The 24,924-nt window shown below is 44.7% G+C and overlaps 1 protein-coding gene and 1 long non-coding RNA gene across 2 annotated transcripts in view; one reads left to right on the top strand and one right to left on the bottom strand.

The window, feature by feature from the left end:
• The window catches only part of LOC309803982, a 218,662-nt gene extending 209,990 nt beyond the window's left edge, over positions 1-8,672 (top strand). Inside the window, exons 5-6 of the long non-coding RNA XR_014294031.1 lie at positions 7,637-7,726; positions 8,417-8,672. This is a non-coding gene — a long non-coding RNA (uncharacterized lncRNA). The remainder of the gene's footprint in view (positions 1-7,636; positions 7,727-8,416) is intronic.
• The window catches only part of FGF1 (fibroblast growth factor 1), a 102,232-nt gene that overhangs the window by 14,429 nt on the left and 62,879 nt on the right, over positions 1-24,924 (bottom strand). The window contains exon 3 of the mRNA XM_082620934.1: positions 6,434-6,636. Coding sequence (XP_082477060.1) covers positions 6,434-6,602 — 169 coding nt within the window. The 5' untranslated portion in view covers positions 6,603-6,636. The remainder of the gene's footprint in view (positions 1-6,433; positions 6,637-24,924) is intronic.

Here is a 24,924-nt window from a genome sequence, read left to right as displayed (position 1 = left end):
AGGGCTGCCTGGTCCACGAGGCGCTCCTCAAACGCCCTGTGTCTGAGATGGAACACGTCCTCTTTCCCTGGCCCTGTTCCTCCTCCAGGAGCCTCCCTCTCCTGGTGACACGACCATTTACTAACCTCCCCAAGTCAAGCCCTAGGAGTCAGCATGAAGCTTCTCACACCCTGCCCCCGATGCCCCTTCTCGCAGTCTGCAGCTCTCCTCTGTCATCCTGCCTGGCCTTCCTGGTATGGCGAAGTGACAAACGTCCACAGTCTGCATTGCTAATTTCCTACAGCAGTGATTTGAGCCATCGTAAAGGGATGAACCAAAAACATCTTCTCTGCAGGCCAGAAATTCCCACCAGTGGAGACCTTTGACTCAGGTCTACATTACAGCAGCCCATACACAGTCATCCAGCGTAGTTTATACCACTCCAAGCAAGGCCTTGTGTTAGGTTCTAGGAAACTGATTCTCTTGGAGGTAGGAAGAGGACACATTTTTGAAAACTTCCTTATCTTGCCCAGGGCAGATCAACTGGCTGGGGACAAAGAAAAGCTGTGGGTAGGACCTTCAAGATGGTGGAGGAGTAAGATGTGGGAGATCACCTTCCTCCCCACAAATACATCAAAAATACATCTACATGTGGAACAACTCCTACAGAACACCTACTAAACGCTGGCAGAAGAACACAGACTCGTAAAAGAAGAAGTAAAACTGGGACTTCCCCTGGTGGTGCAGTGGTTAAGAATCTGCCTGTCAATGCGGGGGACACGGGTTCAATCCCTGGTCTGGGAAGATCCCACATGCCATGGAGCAACTAAGCCCGTGTGCCACAGCTACTGAGCCTGCGCTCTAGATCCCGTGTGCCACACTACACGCCTAGAGCCCATGCTTCACAACAACAGAAGCCACCACACTGAGAAGCCCATGCACCACAATGAAGAGTAGCCCCTGCTTGCTGCAACTAGAGAAAGCCCACAGGCAGCAATGAAGACCCAACGTAGCCAAAAAAAAAAAAAAAAAAGTAAAACTGTCACTGTTTGCAGGTGACATGATACTATACATAGAGAATCCTAAACATGCTACCAGAAAACTACTAGAGCTAATCAATGAATTTGGTAGAGTAGCAGGATACAAAATTAATGCACAGCAATCTGTTGCATTCCTATACACTAACAATGAAAAATCTGAAAGAGAAATTAAGGAAACACTCCCATTTACCATTGCAACAAAAAAGAGTAAAATACCTAGGAATAAACCTACATAAGGAGACCAAAGACCTGTATGCAGAAAATTATAAGACACTGATGAAAGAAATTAAAGGTGATACAGACAGGTGTAGAGATATGCCATGTTCTTGAATTGGAAGAATCAACATTGTGAAAATGACTGTACTACCCAAAGCAATCCACAGATTCACTGCATTCCCTATCAAACTACCAGTGGCATTTTTCACAGAAGTAAAACAAAAAATTGCACAATTTGTATGGAAACACAAAAGATCCCGAATAGCCAAAGCAATCTTGGGAAAGAAAAACGGAGCTGAAGGAGTCAGGCTCCCGGACTTCAGACTATATTACAAAGCTACAGTAATCAAGACAGTATGGTACTGGCACAAAAACAGAAATATAGATCAATGGAACGAGATAGAAAGCCCAGAGATAAACCCATGCACATATGGTCACCTTATCTTTGACAAAGAAGGCAAAAGTATACAGTGGAGAAAAGACAGCCTCTTCAGTAAGTGGTACTGGGAAAACTGGACAGCTACATCTAAAAGAAGGAAATTAGAGTACTCCCTAACACCATACACAAAAATAAACTCAAAATGGATTAAAGACCTAAATGTAAGGCCAGACACTATAAAACTCTTAGAGGAAAACATAGGCAGAACACTCTATGACATAAATCACAGCAAGATCCTTTTTGACCCACCTCCTAGGGAAATGGAAATAACAAAAATAAATAAATGGGACATAATGAAACTTCAAAGCTTTTGCACAGCAAAGGAAACCATAAGCAAGATGAAAAGACAACCCTCAGAATGGGAGAAAATATTTGCAAATGAAGCAACTGACAAAGGATTAATCTCCAAAATATACAAGCAGCTCATGCAGCTCAATATCAAAAGAACAACCCAATCCAAAAATGGGCAGAAGACCTAAATAGACATTTCTCCAAAGAAGATATACAGATTGCCAACAAACACATGAAAGGACGCTCAACATCACTAATCATTAGAGAAATGCAAATCAAAACTACAATGAGGTATCACCTCAAACCAGTCAGAATGGCCATCATCAAAAAATCTACAAACAATAAATGCTGGAGAGGGTGCGGAGAAAAGGGAAACCTCTTGCACTGTTGGTGGGAATGTAAATTGATACAGCTACTATGGAGAACAGTATGGAGGTTCCTTAAAAAACTAGAAATAGAACTACCATATGACCCAGCAATCCCACTACTGGGCATATACCCTGAGAAAACCATAATTCAAAAAGAGTCATGTACCACAATGTTCATTGCAGCTCTATTTACAATAGCCAGGACATGGAAGCAACCTAAGTGTCCATCAACAGATGAATGGATAAAGAAGATGTGGCACATATATACAATGGAATATTACTCAGCCCTTAAAAGAAATGAAACTGAGTTATTTGTAGTGAGGTGGATGGACCTAGAGTCTGTCATACAGAGTGAAGTAAGTAAGAGAAAAACAAATACTGTATGCTAACACATATATATGGAATCTAAAAAAAAAAAAGGTTCTGAAGAACCTAGGGGCAGGACAGGAATAAAGATGCAGACATAGAGAATGGACTTGAGGACACAGTGAGGGGGAAGGGTAAGCTGGGACTAATTGAGAGAGTGGCATGGACATATATACACTACCAAATGTAAACCTGATAGCTAGTGGGAAGCAGCCGCATAGCACAGGGAGATCAGCTCGGTGCTTTGTGACCACCTAGAGGGGTGGGATAGGGAGGGTGGGAGGGAGATACAAGAGGGAGGAGATATGGGGATGTGTGTATACGTATAGCTGATTCACTTTGTTATAAAGCAGAAACTAATACACCATTGTAAAGCAGTTATACACCAGTAAAGATGTTAAAAAAATAAAATTTAAAAAAAGGGGGCTTCCCTGGTGGCGCAGTGGTTGAGAGTCCGCCTGCCGATGCAGGGGACACGGGTTTGTGCCCCGGTCCAGGAAGATCCCACATGCCGCGGAGCAGCTGGGCCCGTGAGCCATGGCCACTGAGCCTGCGCGTCCGGAGCCTGTGCTCCGCAGTGGGAGAGGCCACAACAGTGAGAGGCCCGCGTACCACACACACACAAAAAAAAAGAAAACAAAGGAATACCTGTGAAAGTAGGTTTTTTGTTTTTTTGTGTTTTTGCCTTGTAGAGCTGGAAGGTGTACAGTTCTACCTTGCATAATTATGTAGATTTACCTAAATATTTGATTGGCTTTTAGAAATATTCTTCCTGAAGGAAGTCTTAGAGTGTGGCTCTCTACTTGTCACCATGGCCTCCAGTCATGCTCAAACTAATGATCAAAGAATAGAAACCATTCCCTCGCCAGGCTGTGCCAACCACTCAGGGATCATCCACTCCATGCCTGCCTGGGTTGATTCTGTTTCTGAAGAAACTTGAAATTCAGAAGGATTGTGGCAGTACCATCACTGGGCAGAAGAGGGCAACAGAACCACATTTATAGGGCACATCCATGGTAGGAAGGGAGTCCTCTCGGCTGTAGGATCTCATAAGAGTTTTCAGCTTTGTCAGGCACACAAGGCAGTGCTGCTCTTCCCGTTGCACAGGTGAGGTAACTGAGCCTCAGTATTTTCCCCCAAGATGAGATAGCTGGGAACACTGGAGACTTTTACATTGCTAGACAAGAGAGAATGGTCGGAAGGGTCTTGGGGATGGGGGATGGGAAGCTGCTTTGGCAGAGCACTTTATGCAAAATGGAGAGAACGGGAATTGTCTGGTGCTGCTCCAGTTAGAAAGTGGAAGCATAGGAATATGAACTCAGGGTTTCTGTCTCTAAGTCTAGGGCCCCTGACTCTGCAGGGTCTATGTGGCTTATCCAGTTCTCCTGGCATTGACTGGTACGGGGGTGTATTTCTGCTCACTCACCCGACTTTGATTTCTGACCTCCTTGGCCCTTGTTCTTAGTTCTAGACTAAGTAAGTAGGCCAGTGCAACGACTCTGAATGTTGCCAGAGAGGCCTTGAATCAAAACCTGAATCTAGACCCTTGGCCTTCACGGAGGGCTGTGTTATTGAAGAGAAGAGACTAGGCAAGGCCCTTAAGTGTTGTGCTGTATCTCCATGTGCCGCGTTAACTACCTGGAAGTCGTGGTGGTGGTGGTGGTGGTGGTGACAGTGGTGCCAAGAATAACCACACGTGCTGAGTTGTTGCTCTGGGTCAGGGGACTGTGTCAAGAACTTTCACTGCGTTATCTCATGGAACCCTCCCAAGGAGCCTGTGAGGCAAGTAATATCATTCTTATTTTACACGTGAGAAAAGTGAGGCCAAAACAGTTAAGTAACTAGCCCAAGTGCACTTGGAAAGTAATTAATCCAGCATCACTTGTGTGCAGACCTCCTCACACACACTCCTACGCTACCGTATGCTGCCCTCCAGGGCTCCTGACATCTGAGGTTGGGCAGCTGAATTCGCAGCGCTATGCAGAAGTTGTCCCAAAGTTCCATACCCAGAGTGCAGTCTATAATGTTAACAGTGAAGTCATCTACCATTTGTACAGAAATTCCAGTACTTGGAATTGTAATTGTAGCTTCTTGTTACCCCAGAATTTAAGGTTTCCCAGAAGAGCCAGCTTAACGCCATGGAACATATCACCAAGGTTGTTTTTTCTCCTGGGACTCTAAGGACCAGAGAGCATTCCCATTGGTTCAGAAAGCTAAGACTTATTAGAAATGTTTAAAACCTTTGAGAAATTACAGCTTGTTCCCTTTGTGTTGTACGAGGCAGATCACATGAATTGTGTAGCTTGTCTGACACAACACAACAGACTGCAGTCTGAGTCCATTTATTTGCAGTAAACATTGCTTCTGTATGTGTTTGACCTACTCAGCAGTCTTTTTTTTTTTTTTTTGCTTCACTCTGGTACCTGTTTTGCATCAGGTATAAGGCATTCAACAGGCCCATCTGAAGACAAGCCATCAAAACCAAGCTGAAAAAACCTAACCCTGCAGCGTCCAGCCCCAACCTCAGTCTTCCTGCTTCTCATCTCAAGGGTCTGCTTGGTGGGTGGGAAGGACAGGACAGTGCCGCCTGGTTTGGTAAGCGCTGGCTTCCGTCCCCACCACCTGTGCATCTGAGGATGGAGAGTGAGCGCCACTGGGGTGGCCGTTTGTGCTTAGTGCCTGCAACCTTTGGTGCACATCTGTGAATAAGAAAGACTACCTGATATATAAACGATCACATCAAAGCCAGTGTTCTGCATTTCATTTTAAAGCCATCCTGCAGCAACCTTAATGTCCACCCGTGCTATTCTGTGTCTCCTGATTTCATCCATACGTTCCTTCTCTTGGTGCGTGACATGTCTGACCCTTCAGACCCTCTTATCAGGGACCAGATCTGACTTCTGGCTCCTCTCCAGCATCTAATGCCTTGGTGGTGCTCAGGGAATCCCTGAGCACATCACGGTAGGACCCAGACACCTAACATCAAACATAACACACCACCGCCAGAAGTACTAAAGCAGAACGAAGAAATTTTTTTTCTTAGATAGTCGAGGAGATTCTTTTCTCCAAGGTCATACCTCCATTTATCAACACCATCTGGGAGCTGGGCTGGCAGGAAAGCCCGGAAGAGATAGTAGGCCTTTGGCTGGAATCGCTCTTGCCCTTTGGTTTCTATAAGGTCTGGAGAATGACTTCACTCCTCCCGGTTACCCCCAAACACATCTGCACGATATGCAGAGTGAGAGCGGCACAATTTATGATGTGTGAGACTACGATTATGAACTAGGATTTCACAAATCAAGCCCAGTAGGAAGATAACCTGGAGAGTCAGTTAACTTGAAATTGAGCCCATGTCTTTGTGGGGGGTTTACCGGCCCTGCCCCATGTGGCCCTTCCTGTCATGGAGCGAGCAGGGCCCTGGGGACCAGACCTCTCGCTAGTTACAGAAATCTGGAACAACTGAACATTGGTAGCCAGTCTGATCTCACAGCAGTTGTGTTAGGTCAACAGAGAGTCCTCTTCAACTCTTGAAATAGGACCTCTTTAGGCAGGCTGTAGCCTTCACAACTCCCCCTTTTCCACACCTAGACCCTTTACACCTTGTTCCCCCTGCCTCTGAGTGTGTCATGCTTGCATAGAGCCTTGGGGAAGCGGGTACAGCCCTTCTTTAGCTATCCTCCCTTCTTCCGTCCTTGACTAAGGGAAGGCACCAGAAAGGTGAGGTGGGTGCTTACTGTGCTGGTCACTCCTGTCCCTTGTCCCATCCACTGTGCCATCTGGAAGGATCCTCAGGAAGTGGCCCCCGTTGCTACAGTAGAGGAGTTTGGGCTGCTTGTAATTCCCTGGAGGCAGGTTAAACTTCTCGGTCAGGGCTGTGAAGGTTGTGATTTCCCCTTCAGCCATGGCTGAGCAGCTCCTGGTTATGGCGCTTTCAAGGCTGTAAGAAATTAAACAACCTTGTAGAATGTTCTTCCAGCGAAGGTGCAGCATGCACTTTCAAGAAGGGAAGGAGAGCCTCAGGGCACAGGCTCCTGGGCGGGTGGTAACCACAGACTGCCCAGGTGCTGTCCACAGTAAACAGGCCTGTGCCGTGGCCAGTGGTTAAGGAAGGATGGTCCCTGGTAGGGGAGGGATTTTCAGGCATGTCTCACTTCCCAATTGGACACAGCTCTGGACCAGGCTGTGTGTTTTTTAGAACATCAAATTTGATCATTTGGCGGAGAGGAAAAAAAATAATGTTTTGGTCCCTCCTTCTGATCCACACACATCCTCAAATTAAATGCCGAAGTTGCACTAAAATAACACTCGGGGTCTGGCTGAAACCCACAAATGCCGAGAGGCCAGCACTGAGGTTGTGCCCTCCACCCTCCCACTGTTTTGGCCAGGTGCTGAGGCCCTTGTATGGAGATAGCCCCGGGAGCTTGGGCATGGGAGACCCATGGGGAAGGCGGGGGCGGGGTAGGTGGCGGTGAGGGGCATTTCCGAGACAGCCAACAGTTAATTTGTAAAGGGCAGTTCTGGGTTTACTGGTGGGAACAGAACCAGAGCTGGAGAAGAAGGCATGTGGAGGTGTTCAGTGGGGTTATTAAAGGGCAGTCACTGCCAAAGGACATTTTATGGGGCGGAGCATTTTGAAGGTTCTGCTAGCAGCTGCCTGAGTCCACAGCTGCCTGTATATCATCAGATCACACAGGGAAGACGGTAGTCTGTTCCTAGGACCAAGGCCATCTTCCTCCTAATTATTTTCTAATGAGACATACTTACTGTTGACACAGAAACCACTGTACTGCCTATTATAATCCTCTAATGTTGTAGATACCCTCTATATACAAATTTATATTTTTAGTGTAAAAATGCATCAGTGACACCGCTGAGGACTAAAAAGCAAAGCCAATAAACTTTAGTATTTTAAAATATCTACTTACCCCACCATTTAGGAGAATGAATTGGTGCTGACTACAAGGACTGTACAAGAAAGAGGTGAAGAAGAGACTGGAAAACCAACATGAGAACTTCATCTTACAAGAGTGAGTAGGTGCTAATTGTACACGTTGATTATCGAGTGGCCTTACCATAATAATGATCATCATCATCATGAACATATGGTGGGCTGCAAGTTAACTCATGTCCTCCTCACCATAATTCTTTGAGGCAGATGCTAATGTTACCCTCATTTTTTTTTTTTTTTTTTTTTTTTTTTTTTTTGCGGTACGCGGGCCTCTCACTGTTGTGGCCTCTCCCGTTGCGGAGCACAGGCTCCAGACACGCAGGCCCAGCGGCCATGGCTCACAGGCCCAGCCGCTCGGCGGCATGTGGGATCTTCCCGGACCAGGGCACGAACCCGTGTCCCCTGCATCGGCAGGTGGACTCTCAACCACTGTGCCACCAGGGAAGCCCCTGTCCTCGTTTTTTTATAAAGTGAAACCAAAGCTTACAGCTGCTCAGTGGCCTGTCCAAGGTCCACAGCTAGTAAGTGAGCCTCAAAAGGGGTCTGTTGAAAGAAAGCCCTAACTTGCCTTTAATCGCCATGACAAGGTTACGTGACTTCACTGGTACCGCAGTAGTATTTTTAGAAGTGGGGATTTTACCCATTGCCTGGCACGTACATCTGCCCCCATGACCTGACCATTCATTAAGTTACTCATTTGTGACCCAGGTATTGGCTGTCACCACCAACAGCCTCTCCTTTTGCCCCCATGCATCTCTTCATTTCCCAGAGAACCCAAGTCACCAGGTGTTAGGAGCCCTGTGAACTTGACGGAAGGCCAGCCAGCCTCCTGCATTTCTCACACTCCCCATCCACGCATCCTTGGAGCGGCCTCATGGAGCTGCTTGCATAGAAGGTAATTCCATCAGAAACCAAGGGAGCAATTTGGGTGATTTGTCCTGGTGACTTTGGAATTAGGGTTCATGTTGGAAGCCTCCATGTGTTTCCTCTGCTCTAGGCATTTTAATGTGTCTAGTACATCTCTCCCAGTCTACAGCCACAAGGGCTGTGGTTTGAAGTCCCTCCAAGGCCCCCCAAAGAGAGTTTTGCATACACCATATAAACTATCTTTAAAGTCAGACCACTCCAAATATCCCCTTCACATATGGTGAAACTCTGTCCGGCCCTTTTCACATAGTCCAATAACAGATGGAAAATTAATTTCATATACATCAGTTTCATAGGGCAGACTGCAGAGTTCACCTTGCACAGCGCTTTGCATTTCTTTCCCACACCCTCACTCTCTCTTCCAAAGCCCTCTCTTTATCCACAAGCCTCTGAGTCTCTGTGCCCACCTCTGTCTCTCTCACTCTCTCTCATTGTCTCTGTACTCAGTCCTTTTCCGTCCCAGCCTTTCAGTCTTCCTCTCCCTCCACTTCCTCCTCCGCTCCATTCTGGATCCCCTCACTGTAAAGCAATTTAGTGCTTCCAAACATGGGCATCTTCACCCATCACCTCTCATTAGCATACAACAATGATCCTTCTTCCTTAAATTACAGCTAAGAGATAATCCATATTTTTTGTTCCATCAGTTTTTTGTTTTTTCAAGCACTTATTGAGTACTTAATTTGGTATAGGAGAAAATAATCGTATACTGGTGGTGACCATTTCACTGTACAAAGAGCCATTTGTGTTGTCCATCTTAGATGGGCAGAATTTTGTTTCTTGCTGTCCCTGGATTTTCTCAAATGGAGGTCCCCATTAGCCCTGGTTGTGCAGCAATTGCGTGGTGAGGACAGCCTCCCTTCTAGATCCAGCACCCGTGGGGAGTCTCCATTAAGTTGGTTTCTACGTGTTGTACATGGATTTGGCTCTGCCCATTTACATTCTTTCTTCCATCCCACTGGGATGAAGGGAACAGATGCACCAAAAGACTGGCCAAAGTTGGAGGCATGAGTTCTGGCCAAGAATTATACTGATGCTCACATTCATATGTGTGTAAACCATGAAGCTAAAGGCCTTCTGTCAGAGGCCGGCGGGCATCCCCTCCCCCTTGATTGCATTGCAACCTGGGGTTATACAAGCCCATGCCTCTGTTCTCTGCCTGCTCCCCCCAGTAAGAGGGACAGTGATGGTGTGGCTGCACTGACTTCAGATTTCTTCCGTCGCCCTTAAGTTCAGATCCATACCTGAAACCTGAAAGTGACTTGCTGATGCCTGAAAATAAGCCTTGTGTCAATGTGAATTCGATAGACTGTATCAGTGGGATTATGAATCAGCCAAAACATACAAAAAAAATGAAATCTCTTTTTGTTGGTGAAGGGAACTGCAGAGGCACAAAATTTCCCTCCCCCCGTTTAGCTTTATTTACAATTTACCTATATTTTTAGCAGTGGTTGGTCCAGAGTTCCTTGCCAATCTAGTATTGTTAAAGGATACGAATGAAGGAAGTATATGACATGATAACGTGATAAAACCATTAGGCAGCAGCCTTACCGGACCCTTGGGGATTTTCACAAATTGCTCTAACAAATGAATCCATTAACTATGTGAAATCAGGCATTGAGCATAATTTATAAGCCCTGCTTGTGGTTATTAGTATTATCTTTTTGTTGGCTGTCAGGGGAAGGGGTTATCTGTGTGTGTGTTGGGAGATGGAAAAGACCAAGCCCAATGGACTCCATGTCATCCTCGTGTGCTAAGCCCAGCCCTCTGAGATTTGGGGCCCTGGGGAGATTTTTCTGGACTTACCAGTGACACTAAAGTGAGGGGAACACCAAGCCTATTGGAACGTCCATGTTAAGCCTGATATTTTGTTAGCTGTAGCCTCTGGAAGAGATCCTGAACTCTGACACATGGACAGGATGTTAAGTATACGCTCTCATGCAGGAATACAAGAGTCACTTTTCAGTGTGGGAGAGTGAGCAACACTATACAGCCCCAGCTGTACACAAATTGGCTCTGGGAGCCTGGGCAAGTCATTTGTTCCTTCCGAGATGTTTCCTCTAATAATCCCCACCCTGCCTACCTCAGAATTGTCTGAAGGATTAACTGGGCACAGTATTCATAACACTACTTGGAAAGTTTACAACTGTGACCTGACCTCTAGGAGATACGAGTAAGTGGTTTTGTTGAACTAGTTGAATCCTGATGTGGTCTAGGTCAGCTGCGATTGAATGCTTAATTTAAAATAATTTTTTCAGTTGGTATGGAAATAGAGTTTTTCCTTCCCTCTCATATTTGGCAGAAATTAGCTAAGCCCCTCCTCCCTCGTCATTTAAGCCACAAACATAGTAGAGAAGATGGAGGAGGCAAAGGTAAGCCATCATTATGTAAGAGAGAATCCAGGTCACTGTTTCAGACTCAGTTCTCAGCTTATCGACAGTTATCGAAGGAATGTTTGTGAAGCTTGCTGTTTCTAGGACACGTTAGTGTTCAATTTGGCCCTGGTGGCTAGGTCAGAAGGGAAGACGTGGTTCTAAGAATCAAAGGAAGGCAAACAGTGATGTTTATTTTTTTAATTTTGTTTTTAACTCCTGTCACTGCTTAAGCAATGCAGAATACCCATGAAGGAGGATATTTTGCAAAGTATATTAAGCCACTGAAGGTAGATGTGTAGGCATCCGTTAAGGTGATAATTGGGTATGTGTCCTCAAACCCAGCATATGTAAAACAGATCTCACCTTTGGTCTCAAATATGCCCTAAGTCCTTGATCCTGTATCTTTGAATGGAATCACCCAAAAGCCTTAACTCTGCCTTAGAGATATTAATTAAACTTAGAATTTGATAAGTCAAATATGCATGTTTAAACGTTAAGGGTAACTACTAAAAGAAAAGAAATAAAATGTATTAATTCCAGTTAGCAACTGGTAGGGATAAGGGAAAAGAGGTGAAATAAATAAAATTGTACTTATCCAAAGGAATCTAGAAAAAAGAGAAGAATAATAGAAATGTTTTTAAAAATTGCTCATAATTACGTGGCAGAAATAAATTCAAATACATTTATAATCACAATAAATGTAAATGGGCTAAATTTACTAGCTACTGGATTTTTTAAAAATCCATCTACACTCTGATTATAAGAGACACATTTAAAACATGAGGACACAGAAAGGTTAAAAGCAAAAGAATGAAAAACAGACACACACACACAAAAATAGACACCAGATGTTAACAAAAAACTAAAAGTTGGTATGGCAATATTAATATATAAAGTAGGTCTAAGACAAAAAGAATGATCAGGAATAAAAGGGATCACTGCATAATGGTAAGTGGATCAGTTCAACAGAAAGATATAAAAATTCTAAACGTGTATACTTAATGACATAGCCTCAAAATATATAAAGTGAAAATTGACAAATACATAAAGAGAAGTTGTTGACCAATTCACAATGACGGTGGGGGGTTTTAACACATTTCTGTCATAAATGATAGAGCAAACAGACAAGAAAATATTAAGGATGTGGAAGATCGAAATACGCAATTAACATGTTTAATGGAATGAACCATGTAAGAGAACCCTGCACCCCACAATTAGTCAACACCGTTCTTCCCAAGGACACATGGAGCATTTACAAAAATTGACCATGTACAAGGTCATAAGGCAAGACTCAGCACAAATAGAATTCATTTTGTTGAGACTATGCTTTGATTAGAGTAGAAATCACTCCCACCCATCTCACTGGTGACAAAGCCCTTTCATCTGTCCCTCTTTAATGTCTCCTAGCATCACCCTCCCTACTCCATTCTCACTGTGCTGCCTGAGTGCAGGTGCTACACCTTCTCTCACCTGGGCTGCTGAGGCAGGCAGCAGTGGCCTCTCTTCTCCAGCACTGCTCTCTTCCAGTCCACTTTCCACCCTGCTGCCAGGGACCCTTCTAACATGTGAAAATGAGTATCCCTCTCCTGCTGAAGATCTTTGACTGTGTCAGTGGGTTCCCTGCTGCCGTCAAGATAAAACCCAGACCCCACGATGACCTGTAAGGCTTTCCTCATCTGGTCTCCACCTAATCTTGTTGCCTTTTCTCTTATTGGCCTGCTCTTCTTGGAGTCCCCCCATACCCTCACACTCACCCAGCCACGTTCTCTCTCTCCCCCTTCCTCCACCCTTCCACCATTGCCTTTCTAAGTCATACTCATCCTTCAGAAATTCGTCTCAGATATTTCCTCCTCCAGAAAGCCTGCTTGGACACATCCCCAGCCCTGACATCCCTACTCTTCCTCCATTCCACACACACCAGTTCAGATTAGTTGATTCCCTAATGCTCCCATAGCAGCATTCCATTTACTCTGTCACAGCACTGGGTGTAATGGCTGTGCATATTCCCTACTTAAAGCCTTCATTGTTTTCCTGTTGCTCTGGGATAAAGACTAAGGCCAGAACAAGGCCTGCGGGGCTCTGGGAGGACCAGCCCTGGCCTCTTCTCTGCCTCATTACTCATCTCCAAACTAGCCTTCCACTTCCTTGAAACCATGCATTCCCGCCTACCTGCGGACCTTTACCTACACTGTTCCCTCTCTCTGGAGCGCTGTTCCTCTCCTCCTCCTCTTTACCCCACTCACCTGGTTAACTCCTACTTTTTCTTCAAGTCTTAGTTCAGTTGTCAGTTCCTCAAGGAAGCCTTGCCTGACTTCCCTTAATTGGATCAGGTTCCTCTAGTTCTCACCGGGCCATTTACCATTTCCTCAGAGCTCTTATTTCAGTTTCTAATTACACCTTCGTTCTCGTGATTATTTAATTCATGTCTCTCTTCATGACTGAGCTGTCAGCTCCATGACAGTACAGGCCAATCTGCCTTACTCACCATGGTCTCCTAGTATCTGGTAAAATGCCTGGCACTGAATGGGCATTTGATAGATATTTGTTGGAAGCATGAATAAATATAGTTTAACTATATTTGCTTGACTGTCTCCTTCATTAGTCTCTGAGGCCCTGAACAGACACTGTGCCTTTTCTTTCTAGACCCAGCCCTTAGCAGGTGGCTGCACGTCATCAGTGTCTTGTGTACATTTGTTGATCGAATACCAGGCCAATCCCTTCTCGGGAGACTCTCATGGAAACATATTATCAGGACACCTAATTAGAAGATGATGTCCTACAGGTATTAACAGAGTAGCTAAGCCAAGAGCACACATGTATTTTAATTGGGTTCAAATTAGGGCTGCAATATCCTACCCTGCTGGGTTAAAAGCAGGGCCAAACCTAGTTCCCATCTTGTAGAAGATACTTCCTTACTTCTTCAAAGGAAATATTAAGGAAATAAAGAATCTAAAGGAAGGGGTCAGACCCTTTGGTCTCAAGTCTGACCTCCTTATCTGACCAAGAGAAAGTTGGTAGGGTCTGGAAAAAAGTTCCAGGTGTTGTTATTTCTGCCAGGGAGTATCAGGTTGGCAGGGACCCACTTCATTCCTCTGGTGAGGAAAGGGAGTGTGTTCTTCTTTCTTTTCTTCCTGCTCCACCCTTGGTGATCTGCACCTGGTCTGAGGAAGGAATGGAGTCATGGCTGACTGGCTTGGGCTATCACTTCCGCATGCTCCTCCTAAGGCAGTTCTGTTCCATGAGCTGAAATCTCATCTTCCAAAGTTAGCAGTAAACTATGGACATGGCTGTGGGATGGACTTGACAGTGGTGTGTAGGAGGTGGCTCCTACAAGTTTGTGAAAGCCAATTATTAAATATTCATGAATTTTGCGAGCCAGTTGTTGAACCATTAGTAGCTTGAAATTGGCCCCAGTGGGAGTATTTATACCACAGAGAGTGGCAAATGCTTTAAGTCAAGGCTTTTTGTTTTCTTTCTCTCTCTATTCTTCCTTTTCTCTGCCTCCCTCCTTCCCTCCCTCCCTTCCTTCCTTCTTTTTTTCCTCTGACTGCTAAACTCAGGTTGGAGTCCTGGCTGGACACTCACTAGCAAATTACTCAGAGCCTCAGTTTCCTCATCTCCAGAATGGGGCCCCATAACTGTAGCTATTGCACAGAGTTCTATAAGTCTTAAAAGATAATGCATGCAAAGTGCTGAGCCCAGCACTTGAAAACTTGTAAGCATTCAATAGACGTTAGCTTGATTATCAGCCTCTGTATATCTTATTGTTTAGTTTTGCCAGTCATCCGTGCTATTGACTTAGGACTGAACAAACTTGATTTTTAACATTTAGTGATATTTTAGCAATATTTGAAAATATCATTTTCTAAGTGATAGGGTAGAATTTTTCCTTATCACTGATGTACAGTGAAGCTCTCTTCTCATTTGCTTAGGTGCTATGATATACTAGTAACCAATTCTCAGTATATTTCTTGGGTTTGTGTGTGTTACTGTCCAGGATGACAGAGAACCTATGGGGTCAGTAGTCTTCGTTTCCTGTTCTTTAATTTAGGATCCTTCTAATCCTTAAGAATCCCAAAGTCACTGAGAATAAACTGTCCCCTGGCTTCCAGAATCAGGTATTATATCAGGGAGATCAAGATGTCATACTCGGGCTTCCCTGATGGCACAGTGGTTAAGAATCCGCCTGCCAATGCAGGGGACACGGGTTTGAGCCCTGGTCTGGGAAGATCCCACATGCTGAGGAGCAACTAAGCCTGTGCGCCACAACTACTGAGCCTGTGCTCTAGAGCCTATGAGCCACAACTGCTGAGCGTGTGTGCCACAGCTACTGAAACATGTGCGCCTAGAGCCCGTGCTCTGCAACAAGAGAAGCCACCGCAGTGAGAATCCTGTGCACTGCAATGAAGAGTAACCCCTGCTTGCCGCAACTAGAGAAAGCCCGTGCGCAGCAACGAAGACCCAAGGCAGCCAATAAATAAATAAATAAATTTATTTTTTTAAAAAAAAGATGTTATACTCTGGTTGACAACTTCTACTTAGGGCCTGCCAGATGTCCTGGAAATTTACAAAAGAAAAGAAGGGGGAGAAAAGGAAAAGAAAAAGAAAGGCCTGAAATCCCTAATCTGTAATTCTGAAATGCAAAAGGCTCTGAATACCAGAAGTCCTTTCATAACTCAAATGTGGCAAAACCTGACCCAGACTGTCCTGAGACTATTTAAAGTCTTTATTTATTCTACTTCGTGTTAGTATTTATATAATCTGGTGCAGAGGTACTGACATGCTTGATTATAGGCTACTAGATCAGCGTCTACTGGAGTTGTTCTATAATATACAGTATACATACCATACTACCTTTCTAAAATCCCCCAAATTCTGGATTCTGAAACATAGCTAGCCCCAAGTCTTTTCAAATAAGGAATTCTGGACTTGTAATAGAAATCACAGTGTCTGCCTTTAAGGAGTTTATAGTTTGGCCCATACCAGACTCATCAAGCTGTGCTTCGGATAAGAGGGGCATAGATGCTTAGACAGAGTGTAGCTGACAGGAAGTAGGGGATGTTCATCTAATTGGGCTGTGTCACCCAACTGCTCAATCCCAGCCTTAGTTCTCATACTCCTCAATGAAGAGTAGAAAATATGAGCAGACATACACATTCTGAAGACTCTCCTCCAATATCCTTCATTCCTTCCCTTGATTATGGGTCTTTAATTCTCTGCAGTCTGGCTTATCCACCCCTAGAACACTTCCCCCGTAGAGCCTCATTTAGTTGGAGGTCAGGAATTCTTTTAAGTGCTTAGAGAAAACAGCCTCCATTCCAGAGGAAAAACAGAGCGCTCCCTGGTGCAGCGGTGTGCTCTGCGGGCCCCAGTTCTGTTTGAACTTTAATGGTACACCCCGGGCCAGAGCATCCTGCAGGCACTTAGTCATCCTGAAGACCTGCACACATCTTCAACGGAAATACCCTTCCTGCAGACTGACGCTTTAAAGCCCTGGGGCTTCGAGCCAAATGCAAAGTGATTCTGCAGGGGCTCTGGCAGGCCTCGCCCCCTTAGTCTAGCCTTCTCTTACTGGTGTGTCTCCAAAAATCTTTTGAATCTGTTGTGCAAGTTACAGTCTCCAGAACCAGCCCAGCAAGGACATTCCTTTCTTGAAATCAGCAGACCTTCCAACTCATAGAAAGAGTCTGTTTGCTGAGTCTTTTTTTTCCTTCTCTCCTGACCTAGAAAATTTGACGTCTCCAAACTCAGTCTTTTGAAGCATGTGTTTGTTATCTCTTTGGAAATACTGAGGGCTTGCCCTACCATATGTTTCCCAATAGCCTCCTATGGACGTACCCATAAATAATAAAATGTGTCCATAAATAATAAAATAGTGACCTTTTCTCGAGCATTTACTGTGTACCAGGTACTGTCTTAAGTGCTTTACATACATTATTTTTCTTTTTTTAATTTAATAACTTTACTGGAGTATAATTGCTTTACAATGTTGTGTTAGTTTCTGCTGTATGACGAAGTGAATCAGCTATATGTATACATATATCCCCATATCCCCTCCCTCTTGCGCCTCCCTCCCTCCCACCCTCCCTATCCCACTCCTCTAGGTGGTCACAAAGCATTGAGCTGATCTCTCTGTGTTACATACATTATTTTAATTAATCTCAAAGAAATTCTGTTAGGCAGGCACTGCTATTTTTCCTTCTTTGTTTTTATAGGCTGGGAGGTAAATGAATAGAGTAATATTTTCTTTTTTTTTTTTTAGAGTAATATTTTCTATGCAGTGATCTACCCTAGCCAGTTTGATGTCCCAGAGTTTAATTAACAGAACAGGGGAGCTGCCCTGACCTGAACTCAAGGTATTGCTTTTTTATTCCGCATTTTGCAGTTGAGGACACCAAGGCTCAGAGAGCTGCAGATAATTTGTCTAAGGTCACACAGCTACATAAATGTGAAAGCTGAGAGCTGAAGGGAGGCTTTTCTGACTCCAGAGTCTGTGATTTGAATTGCCAAAGAAATGTGGGAAAGAGAATAAAATGCCCCTTGGACTGAGTGTTCCTTAGCTTTTGTACTCGTTTTACTCCACCAGCCTCCATAGGTCACAAAGCCTCATGGCCTGGGTTCTGCAGGAGGTACTTCTTTTCCTCGAATGAAGTCTTTGCAAGTTTCTGCCTTGACACATGACTGTCGTCTTCCACAGCGGTACAGTGGCCCCCATCAGCACTTTCCTGATTGTCACTGTGATGTTTCCCCAAAATGACCCAGTGTTGGCCAAGACTGTCTTGGCTTTTGTCATGGCAGGGTCATTTGCCTTTGCTTTTAAAGGGGCTGGGGTGAGGCCAGAGGCCACTGGGTAAACTGAGTGAAAGATCTTCCTTCTTGACTGGGTTGGAAAGGCCATGAAAAAGGGAAGTTCTCATAGACACGGCTTTTGGTTTCTCCTGTGTCTTTAACTACTTGCATGACCAGGCAAGTCATTTAATCTCTGTGATCCTCATCTGTAAAAGGAAGCCGTTACGAGGACCGATCCATCATGGGGCCATGAGGAAGGAATAGAGTGAGGCCTGGGAGGGGCCTTGCAATGTAGTGAGTGCTTTGGAAATAGAAGGTATCATGAATGTTATTAATAAGAGCCTATGTTTTAGCATGTTGATTATTTACATTTTTATAACACTTGGGGTTTCACAAAGCATTTTATATGAGTAAACAAGCATCTTGGAGTGTCTGTTGTATAGACTCTACGTTAGGTACTTGATAATCATTTCGTATTTGCTCTTCCTGCTGTTATACCGGATGGATGAATGGCTCTCCTTTTTCTTTAGCCAAGAGAACCGGGGCGCCCAGAGGCTGACGGCTTATCAAAGCAAATCTGTGGCTTAGCCAAGAATAAAACCCTCCGTCCCAAGACATCCGTTTATCCTGCTGCCTCTCCATGGGGCAGCCTCGTTTCCAAGGGCCCCATGCTCACTCAAAACTTCCAAAAATAAAAAAGACAAAACTCCCATTTCTGCCAGAGAGAGATATCCAAGCATCTCTGGAAAAAGAGTTAGCAGTCCTGGCGTGCGGTTTTGTGTTGTAAGGTGCTTGGATACGAAAGAGGAACTGTAAACCCCATGGAACTCATTTCACATGTCAGAGTCTATTCTGGATCTTGAAAGCGGGCCACGGAGGCCCCAGCTGTGCCTCAAGAGCTACATTCCTGCAGAGGCGTCCAGCACCATGCAGGAAGTGGGCGGGGGAGGGGGGCCCAGGATTCGCATAGGGACCCAGTGGGTGTCACAGCCGAAGGGCAGGAAGAAAAGAATCCCCCACCCCAGCTTTCCAGGGCCTAGTTTTTGCAGAGCCTGCATCAGGACATATAAAACTTGTTTCCTTCTGCATTATTTCTTTTTAAGGACTTTGGCTATTTTTAGAGGTTCCTTTCACTTGCCAATTCTCTTTGATCCCACATGAAAAGTCCAAAAGGGACCAGTCTTCAGTTTGCACTGTTTGCCCTGTTTCAGCACATCTGATAGCTCTCGGGTCCTGTGACCAGGTCACTGTCACTGGTATTCCACACACAGGTCCACACGCAGCTCGGCTATTGGCAGGAACCAGGTGGGCTTTATGGGAAGGAGATGGAGCAAGAGAGCATCACCACTGAAGGCCCCGGGAAATGACTGGTGTTTGATAAGGGGTGAAAGAGCTTGGAAGTGAGTTGAAATCTTCTATCCAAGAAGCTCAGCTAAGAGATCAATCTGCCCCTGGTTTCTAGCATCTCCAGGGATGTGCACATTGCAGTCGAGATGCCATTTATCAGAAAAATCACAATGATAGCCCGGGACCAATAATGAGGACGGTACACTCATATGTCAAACATGGCCTCACGGGAGTTGTCTTTAATTTTGGCACGTAACTGGAAGCATGGTTTGCCCTCATCCCTTCTGCTCTTCATGGTTTCTCTCCTTGTTTATTTCTTTTCTTCTAACTGACCTTTCAGAGCCATTAATATCCTCCACCACCCACTGCTCCTCTCTCATGTTTTAGAGATCAAAGCACCATTAGGTTGGGTGGAGTGGTTTGAGAAATGGAGCACTTCTACGTTATTGGCCTTTGAAAGCAGATTAGGCAACAAGGAGTAAGGAGAAATGTCAGAGAGACTTCTTACTTCCCTGGCCTGCCATCTTCTTGCACATAATTCCTCTTGGCTTTCAAGGAGCCTACCTTCCTTGGCTCCCTGACACTGTCATGTTCAAGGGGCTCCTCTGGAATTCCATAAATCTAGACATTGAGGTGGGCCCATGGGGTGGGGCGGTCAGAAGGCAGAACACTTCCTAATGTTTTCATGATACTGTATTCCTAAACCCATGATGGTGTGAATAACTTTTCTATGGATTTGTTTGTACAGAAAATAGATAAATAAACGGGCGTTGCTTTTCAAAACTGTTCTGCATAGGAGCAGGTCATTAGGTTGTCAAGTCTCACATTCTGTAGGGAGCTTGGTTGATCTGATTTGCAAAAATTCTTAACAGCATATCTGGCAGCGTGACTGTTGGGAGCCTCCCTGAGTCTACTTATGTTGAGCCCACCCTGTCTAGGGGAGATCCCATCCCTTCCCTATGTGTTTGACCCAAATGTGTTTATTGTGTAACATTTATGATAATTTATGATTTTATTTATGTGTTTGCTTACTTGTTACTGTCTGTCTCACACACATTCTCTCTCTGTCTCTCTCTCTCTCTCTCTCTCTGTCTCTCTCTCTCTAATGGAAGCCTCAGGAGGGCCCAGATCAGGTTCCTTTGGCTCACTTGGTATTGTCAGCACCTAGATCTGTGCCTGATGCATAGTAATTGCTCAATAAATATATGGGAATGAATGAATTCAAGAAATATGTTCTGAGAAAAGCTGTTGGGAAAAGGTGTAAAAAAACCCCAACTTATCAAAAATATTCCCTGTGGAAGAAGGTGATATTTAAGGTTAGCTTCTTGCTCTACCAATCCTTTTAAGCAAGATGAATAGCACTTTTTAGAGAATAGTGTTTGCCAGACTTGGAGTCACTAGTTATTCCTATAGGACTTGGAAGAAATAGTGGAAGGCCCATCACTTTTTCTTTCTCTTATTTTCCTTTCTATCTATTCATCCTTCCTTTCTTCCTGTATTTATTAAATGCCTATCAGGTGTATGCCAGGCATGGTAAAACAGGGGTAATAATATACTTACCTCAGAATTGTTGTGAGAATTAAATGAGATAATTGTACTTAACAGTTTTTGGCAAAGTATCTAACATGTTAAGAGCCTGATAAATTTTAGCCATTAACACTATCATCAGAAATATTTATGAAGCAACTATTTTGCACCTTCTGTCTGAATCTCCAGAGTAAGGAGAAAAGGGATACTGTCTAAACCATCGGGGAGCTTGTGATGATTTATGTCATTAGTTTTCTTTCCATAGTATCTACTTCAGAGCAGAGGGTTACATGGTGGCTTCTTGTGTTACAGGTGGGGACGGTCAGCTAGACAGGACAAGAATGAGGAAATGAACAAAATGTCAAACTTTTACGTAAAGATGGGATCAGTTACTGATATTTCCCTTTTGCCTCAGCTTCCTTATAAGGCTTAGCACAGCACTGTTACTGATCCTTTTTTTTTTTTTTAAGAAATTTGATATTTTGTTCATCATGCACTTTTCTGCATTAAATTTGATTTTTTAAAACCTTGCATTAAAATAGTATTTCTCTTGATTTCTGAGTAAATTTTGCACCTGAAGCAAGTGCCTCCCTCTTCCCACCCTGGTCCCAGCCCTGTTAGCTAGTCAACCTCTCTAAGCTCTCATGATCAAGCCCTTTGACTCTAGTTAAGGGCTATTGCATTTATGTTCTTACCATCCACTGTCAATACCCAGTCCAGTGCACCACCAGCTCCTGTCTTAACTTCTAAAGCAGTCCCCTCTTTTGTTCTTGGCCCCCTCCAGTCACTTCTATACACAGAATCAGATCTTTTAAAACGTATATCAGATGATCACTCCCTGGCTTAAAACCTTCTGTGGCTTTCTATTTCCATGAAGTAAAACCCAAACTCTTACCATGGCCTGAGACCCTATGACCTGGCCTCACCTCCCACTCCTCCCTCCCTTTGCCCGTTATGTTCCATCCACTCCTGTCTTCTCTTAGATCCTTGAGTCCATGGTGGTCTTCTCCACATGGCTGCCTTCGTACACATGGTTCTCTCTCCAGCAATGCCCTTCCCGACCTCTTTCCACCTTGCAGATGGCGGCTGAAGTGCCACCTCTTCAGAGGTCTTCCCTGACCTCCTGGTCTAAGTTCTGTCCCCCTCTGCCTCTCTTATTCTCTTCTGTTGCCTCTTGTTCTTTCCCTTTTCAACACTTCCCATCATTTGTAACTTCATTGTATGTCCATCCATGTGTTTACTTGCTGGATGTCTTTCTCCCCCACTCACCTGTAAGCTTCTGGAGGACAGAGTCATGCTTTTTCACCACCTTCTCCCCAGCCTCTAAACCATGCCTGGCACAGAGGAGTCGCTCAACCCTTTCTTGAGCAAATGAGGGAGGGAAGGGAATGAGTGAGTATATCAGTCTTCAGCTTGCAAAATCTTAACCTAAAGACTCTGCTACACACTAAGGAACAATGGAATACTTTTATGTCGCATTCTCTCAGTTGTCATGAACTTTGCTCTTCTAAAGCAAGTGTTTTTCCTCTGGATTATTTTTATAGAAAAAGAGAAGCAAATATAGAGATAATTATTGATTCTCACTCATCAAGTCCCTGTTCCCTATCACCAGCATCCTCCTGAGAGCCTGCTGCAGAATTCCTGGGAACCACAGGAAATAAGTCCACTAACCACTTGAAACGCTCTTATAAAAATAGACCGGACTTGACCTTCTTCCTGTGGAAGGGCCTCTTTCCTCAGGGCAAACATTACAGAGAAATTCTATCTGCTCTTAGGAGCCTCCTTCTTCCATCAGTCTTACAGCAGGACTTATCTGGACAAGCTTGGAATCCTGTTCTGAAGTTGTCCCCCATCTGCCTGGGTCACCATCTGAGCAAATTCCTCATTTATTATTTCCATGCTATTGTTTTTATATTGAAATGATAAGATAAACAGACAAAAATCAAAACCTGGGGGAGCTATTGGGATATTCTGCTGTGCACTGATATTCCATTGGGGTGGTTTTACCCTCACCAGAGATTACCACCACTGTCCTTGGGCTTCCATACAGGGGTGCACCTACATCACTCTGATCATTATCCCCTTACCAAATTCCTTACTTTTAAATTTTATTACTGAAGTGCATTTTACTTAAATTCAGTTTCCTTATTTAAAGGAAGCTTTATCTCTCTAGTATAATTGCAAAAACATCCCATAAATAGAAGGCAGTCATAAAGACAAATACAGTCGAAGGACAGCAGTCACTGGCTTCTGCTTAGGTGCTGTTTCCTGCCTGCTCAGCTCTTTTGGTTACACAGAGAGAACAACAGTTCTTCTAGGGGGGTTGAAAGCAAAACTGTACCAAGCTAAAGCCTCCTCCTTGAATAGTGAGAATGATTGAAGGAGGCTTCAAAGGGGGCACCCTTTCTCTCAGCAGTGGTCCTGAAAGGTGTCTTAGTACCACTCAGAATTTCTGCTGTATCAATAGGGGCACATGCCTCATACTTTGGGAAATGAAGGGTTAATATTTGGGCTTTACTGTTATATCAGTTCAACAAATAAGCAGAGGATGCCAGTCAGTCCCCTTAGAAATCCTGAAATAGGAGGGAGTGATAGAAAAATTAGAAAATACAGATAAACAGCAAGAAAAAGTTTTAAAAGATTGTCCTTGATCCTATCAGCCAGAGATCATTTCTGTTAACATTTCCATTCATGGAGATGTAAGCATTTTACAAAGTGGAATTATATATGTGGTTAGATGTGGGTTTAGGCCAGATGTGGTGTCCGTTCTTCACAGCTGCCCGGCCAGTAGCCTTGGTTACACAGGCCCATTAGCCTTCTCTGAGAAGGCCAGCAGCATCCAGCCAGCGCATGGTACCAGGAGATGAGCTAAAGTCATATTGAAAAATCTGACGAGATATACCCAGAAATATAATTTCCACAGGAGAAGGTGCTGCTGGGGGAATGTGGGCTCATTGATCTTCAGGACCAGATTGGGAAGCGAGGCACCTTGGTGTCTCAGTAGGTGACACAGAATGCAGGGGAGCCAGAGGGACCTTGCTACCTGACCTGCCGGCTGGGCATTGAGGACTCTTGTTCTTGCTCTCTTCCATCCTGCCCTGACTCACCAGATGACTGGACAGATCGTCTGTCCCTCGGCTGTATGTGTATGACTTCAAGCAATGAATTTCCGAGTCATGCTGCTACTAACTTTATAAAATCTACAAGATGGTGTCATCTCTGGCAGGTCTGAGGGCAGGTCAGACAGCCTGGAGGGGACAAAGTGGACCAGCTGGCTCTCTGGATGCCTCTTGGTCTTATGATTCTGTGGGGCTTGGTGACACCAGAGGAGATGGCTGAGGTCACCTTCAGGGCACTTCACTTGTTCACTCAGGAAATGGTTGTTAAGAGTCTACTATGTTGCTGGGCCCACCCTCAGACGGTGAATGAAGCGGCAGTCCTGCGCCTGTGGAGCTTACATTGCAGTCGTTTCCTGAGGTGTAACTGGTGACCCACACTGCCTCCAAGCTTTCCTGGTCTTGGTATTGAGTAAGAAAGCCCAAAAGTTCCTGGCCTCGAGTCCCTCAGTGGCCTCTAACAAGGGTAAATGTCTTTAGTTCCAAGCTTGCTGTCACCTCTGGGCCTTTGAACTTGCTTCGCCTTGGCCTGCACCTCTCTTTGCCAGCATTCCCCACTGCCCACTCTCACCCAGGGTGTTCCTACTTCTCCCTTAGAATTCTGCACAGGTGTTCCTCAGACAAGCCACCCCTGACCACTGGCCGCAGGTCCAGGCCCAGCCCCCCAGCGGGTGCCCTTGTCCCTCTGTATTTCACTGCAGCTGCTTACTGACAGTTCCTCCCCCTCGACTTTGCTCCATCTGGGCAGAGCCCTCGATTTTGTTGCTCAGCTTTTTATCTCTAGTATCTTGCACCGAGTGGCACATAATACATGCATAGTAGTGTTTGTTGAAAGAAAGGAGGGTGGAGGGCGGGGATGATGGTCCCGGTGTGCTATGTATTGTATCAGTTTTCCTGAAAAGTCACGTGCTACGCTTAGAAGTCCCCTCGTCAACCAAAGCCTGAGAAACTATACTGATTTCCAGTTGCCGTGCTGAACCCAAATATGAGTACTTTCAATAGATGAAATCAATGTGAAATTCATCCTATATGTTTTCTAAAACCATTGATCCCACACCACAAAGACTAACAAACTAACCAGGGAGATGAAGAGACTGCAGGAGGAGATGAGGTTGAATCAGTCTATTATTATTCATTAATTCATTCAACTAAATGCTGTGATTTATCGGGCACTGAGGACACATAGGCAAACAAAACAA

Source organism: Mesoplodon mirus, assembly GCF_964341445.2.
Source record: "Mesoplodon mirus genome assembly, chromosome: 5".
In the NCBI taxonomy this organism is placed as follows: domain Eukaryota; kingdom Metazoa; phylum Chordata; class Mammalia; order Artiodactyla; family Ziphiidae; genus Mesoplodon; species Mesoplodon mirus.
This window is presented reverse-complemented; position numbering and strand designations above follow the sequence as displayed.